This window comes from Rhinolophus sinicus, chromosome 17, assembly GCF_057876585.1.
Source record: "Rhinolophus sinicus isolate RSI-liver-muscle chromosome 17, RSI-T2T, whole genome shotgun sequence".
Classification (NCBI taxonomy): Eukaryota; Metazoa; Chordata; class Mammalia; order Chiroptera; family Rhinolophidae; genus Rhinolophus; species Rhinolophus sinicus.
The window spans coordinates 2,968,197-2,971,953 of record NC_142517.1 but is presented as its reverse complement, the minus strand read 5'-3'; the positions used below and the strand labels follow the sequence as shown (position 1 = coordinate 2,971,953).

Genomic DNA, 3,757 nt, shown 5'->3' with positions numbered 1-3,757 from the left:
CAGACCTGAATTCAGCCTGATTGAGGCTAAACCATTTCTTCACAATCACCTGTGGCCGTCATTCTGAGTAAAAACACAGCTGGTGAGGAAGAGAAGGTTCCCTTGGTCCCATGTGGTTGTTCTCACTAATTCTACATCCTGAGACCCCACAGTGTTGTCATGGACATACCTTCTGGAAGGTTATCGACAGCCATCGGGTGGAAGCACCATGGGACCCCAGGAACTGTGCTGTCAAAGCAGCAGCCTTTCTCTGCACACTCAGAAGTCGAGACTCCAGGATGACCACAGTTTTGTCTTTTGGACGGGGCCACTGCACACGTCTCTGAAAGCACATGGGGCAAGAGGCACAGATTAAGTCGTGGGCTGACTTCCTCACGGGTACTATCCACACTCCAGCCCAGCTTCCTTCTCCAAGTGAATCAGCAACCCGCTGGTGTGGCCTGCACAGACCAGGGCTCGGGTCCGAGAGGCAGACCCTGTCCTCATTTCCTGATGCGAAAACATGTAACCTCAGGGAAGGTGCGAGGTGCCTGGGATTTGTAAACATTGCATCTACCTACACAATGTATTCATTCACTCATTAATTTCAGCAAACAATTATTAAACTTACTCCATCAATAGATATCTATCGAGCACCACTTGTATGTACTAGAAAGAGGAGCCAGTGCACGAAAAACAGACAGGGCAGGTTCCTGAGGAATCCAGCTCGTGCCAGGCTCTGTGCTGGGTAATGGGGACCCAGAAATTAAAAATAAAGATATAGTTGCTAAGAAGCTAAAAGTCTAATGGAGGAGAAAGCCAAGTGTATATACGTAGCAGCCTAGTGTGGCCACCCCAGTGTGTCCAGGGCAAGTGTAGGAGGGGCAAGTGACAACAAGACTGAACAAAGCAAGGAGGGCTCCCTGTAGGAAGTGGCTGACCAGATGAGGAAAAGGCAGTGGGTGCTCTGAGCAGAGGAAGCAACGTGCTCAATGACATTGAAGAGAGAGCACAAGGTGTGTTCACGGAGGTACAAATCCATTTGCAGGCACAATACAGAGGTTGGGGTGGGAATGGTCTGGGAAGAGCCAGGCTGAGAACTAGGTAGGCTGTTTCAGTCTGAGAGTGACAGCTTTAACCAGGGGAGTGATGAAATTGTGGAGAACACGCGGGGAAGCCGGGGCCCGCTGACAGCTCCTACACGACTTGGATGCGAGATCTGTGGGGTCTGTACTCAGGTTCACAGTCTAGGGCTCTGAGCAGGCAAACTAGGACCTGGGCGGTGGTGGCTGAGGCAGGCAGTGAAAGAGGAGTCTGGGGCCCCTTCCCTGTCTCCGTCTTGGGCTTGAGGGCCGAGGAGGGTGAGGAGCTCCGTTCTGTTACATGGGCTCAGGGTTTGCTCATGGACGTGTGCTGTCCGCAGGGGCCTGGGAAGTCCTGATGGGCAGCAGCCCCATCCACTTCTGTGTCATTCTGTCCCTGGGCAGAGTGAGAAGAGAAGGGGGACAAGGAGCAAGGCCTTGGGGGCCTGGAGAGTAAAGGGACACAGAGGGAAGGAGCCTGAACAGAAAGGGAGGAGAGTCGGAGAGATGGGTGGGCTGAGATCCCAAGCCAAGGTGGTCACAGCTGGCCGTGACCTTGGGCGTCAGGTTCTCTGCAAAGGACAGCCCATCCAAAGACAGGTATGTATGGGACACCCTTTTCCTAGACTGAGAGGGCAGGGCGCCCACCTTTGTTCCTGTGTGCAATCCAACAAAACATTCTAACAATAATAAGCAATGTTTATGTAGCACTTTGTAGACTGCAAAGGACTTTCCACAAACATTGTCACACTTAATTTTCTTAACCCTCTGAGATAGATGATTGATCCCACTCTGCAGGTAAAGGCATTGAGACCAAACAAGGTCAAAGGAAGGAACAGTGTGCTGTCTCATTCGGTGACACCCACGGACCACTTAATACTGAGGAGACAGGCACCAGTGGGGCAGGTGCTCTGGGTTCCGCAGAGCATGGGGCCCAGGAGAACCCACGCGCCTGCCAGAGTTTCTCCGGGGATGTCCACCCATGAAGGAGGCACTTGGACATCTGTGTGGACTTGGAGCGGGTCCACCTCCTGGGGCAGAGCCTGGGTTGGACCTTTGGAAGAGCTGTTCTTGTACATTACGTCAAAGATTGCTCTTTGAAACATGCTACTCAAGAATAGCGAGACAGTCCAGGGTCAGTACTAGAAGACAGCAGCCCACCAGGAACCCACTTCCTCACAGCAGTTCTCAAAGCCTTCCTTGGCCTTTTCACCTCACTGCTGCTTTCCACCTGCTTTTGCCGTCCAAAACCTTCCAAGCACCTAGAACAGCGCCTGGCACGAAACAGCGCTTGGTTCACAAACATGCAGAGTGAAACAGAGACTCCCATCAAGGCTCCCTGGCCCTGCGTGCCCACCACAAAGCAGGAGGAGGGCTGTCTTACCGGCCTGGTACTGGGCCAGGGTGCTGAGGGCCAGCGAGAAGACCATCAGCGCGACAAAGATCACCTTGGACTCCATGGCGGCCGTGACCTTCTTCTCTCTGCTCCCAAGGAGAATACAAGTCAGGGGTGAGAATCTGTCAGAACCCTCGATTTTAAACGTGGGCTCTGTTTACTTAAAGAGTGTTAGATAACATTTGCCTAAGGAGGGTCCCACAGTCTTCCATGCCAAGTAATCACTGCCGATTAAAAGGTGTTTCCTAAACACGGGTAAACCAAATGAACCAGTTTGCTGATAAAGAGAAACTCATGTCACATAGTCATGTTGGTGGAGGGATCTGAGATTGAGCCTGTCCCACTCTTATCCATGGGAGTCTCCTCGGTCATGACGTGGTCCAGGTCGCGACCGTATCGGCGAGACCCTCCTGCTAATGTCAACATTACACTCACTGGAAAGTGATTCATAGCTAGAGATGGCCCACGCAAGGCACAGTTGTGCCAACAGTGGCTCACAGGGTCCCTTGGCACGCAACTCAGAGGGAAGAAGGAGCCGTTGAGGCCACCGTTGAGGCCCACCCGCCTGGCCTCGTCCTTTCAGCAGGGGCGCCATTTTCAGCTGTTTTGAGAATCCAAGTCCAGGGAGTGGGGGGAAGACAAAGGGGAAAATGACAGGCCTGCTCCCGCCCATGTCTCCCCAGGGAACTTGAACTTCAAGCTTCATCTTGTCTCCATCAGTGTTGTTGTGTTAGACATTTCCACGGCAAAGTCGTATGTGAGCAGGGCACCGTTGGGCCGTCACCGAGGAAACGTGGCGTGCCCAGAGGACTCACGCTTTAGTTGGCACTGGCATTGAGCACTCACAAACGTTCCACATCCGACTCACAGACACTGAGTGAGCCTCTTTACTTATTTCTCTAAATTAATTTTTTTCGCTTTCTTTTTCTTTTTCCTTTTAAAAATGAAGCTGTGTATATAGGAGCTGACATGGAAACTGATAAAGTACAGCAGTTCTTCCCTCTAGAGGACCCCTCTCCCCGCGACTGTGGGGTCACTTGCTCATGTCCCCCCAGTGAGGCCCCTGGACACTGTACCTCTGAGGGCCGCCCCCAACCCCAACTCCCTGGTCGCCCTGCCCTGCTCTGGCGCTTCCTCTTTCCTACCTCTTATTTTCTTCAAATCTACAAAGTGATTCGTTCACACACGATGTTCATGATTTATTGTCCCTCCCCCAGTAGGTGTTGAATGCACAAAGCAGACCAACCCCGCACCGTGGACCGTCAGCACCTACAAAGCTCCTTATTTAATAAATATGTGT

General features: G+C 52.2%; 1 protein-coding gene across 1 annotated transcript; it reads right to left on the bottom strand.

Annotated features, from left to right (window-relative positions):
- On the bottom strand, positions 1 to 3,475 carry TFF1 (trefoil factor 1). The gene is made up of 2 exons (XM_074324925.2): positions 2,446 to 3,475; positions 1 to 322 (listed from the first exon to the last, which is right to left on the bottom strand). The coding sequence occupies exons 1-2, from the start codon at positions 2,519 to 2,521 to the stop codon at positions 132 to 134; spliced, it is 267 nt and encodes an 88-aa protein (XP_074181026.2). The 5' UTR covers positions 2,522 to 3,475; the 3' UTR covers positions 1 to 131.
- Positions 3,476 to 3,757: the final 282 nt, after the last annotated feature.

Bases quoted from the DNA above. Each gene is read 5' to 3' on its own strand.
- TFF1 (XM_074324925.2), bottom strand. From the start codon at position 2,521: ATGGAGTCCAAGGTGATCTTTGTCGCGCTGATGGTCTTCTCGCTGGCC. The intron at 323-2,445 runs GTAAGACAGCCC...ATGTGCTTTCAG, and splicing joins CCTGGCCCAGTACCAGGCCG to AGACGTGTGCAGTGGCCCCG.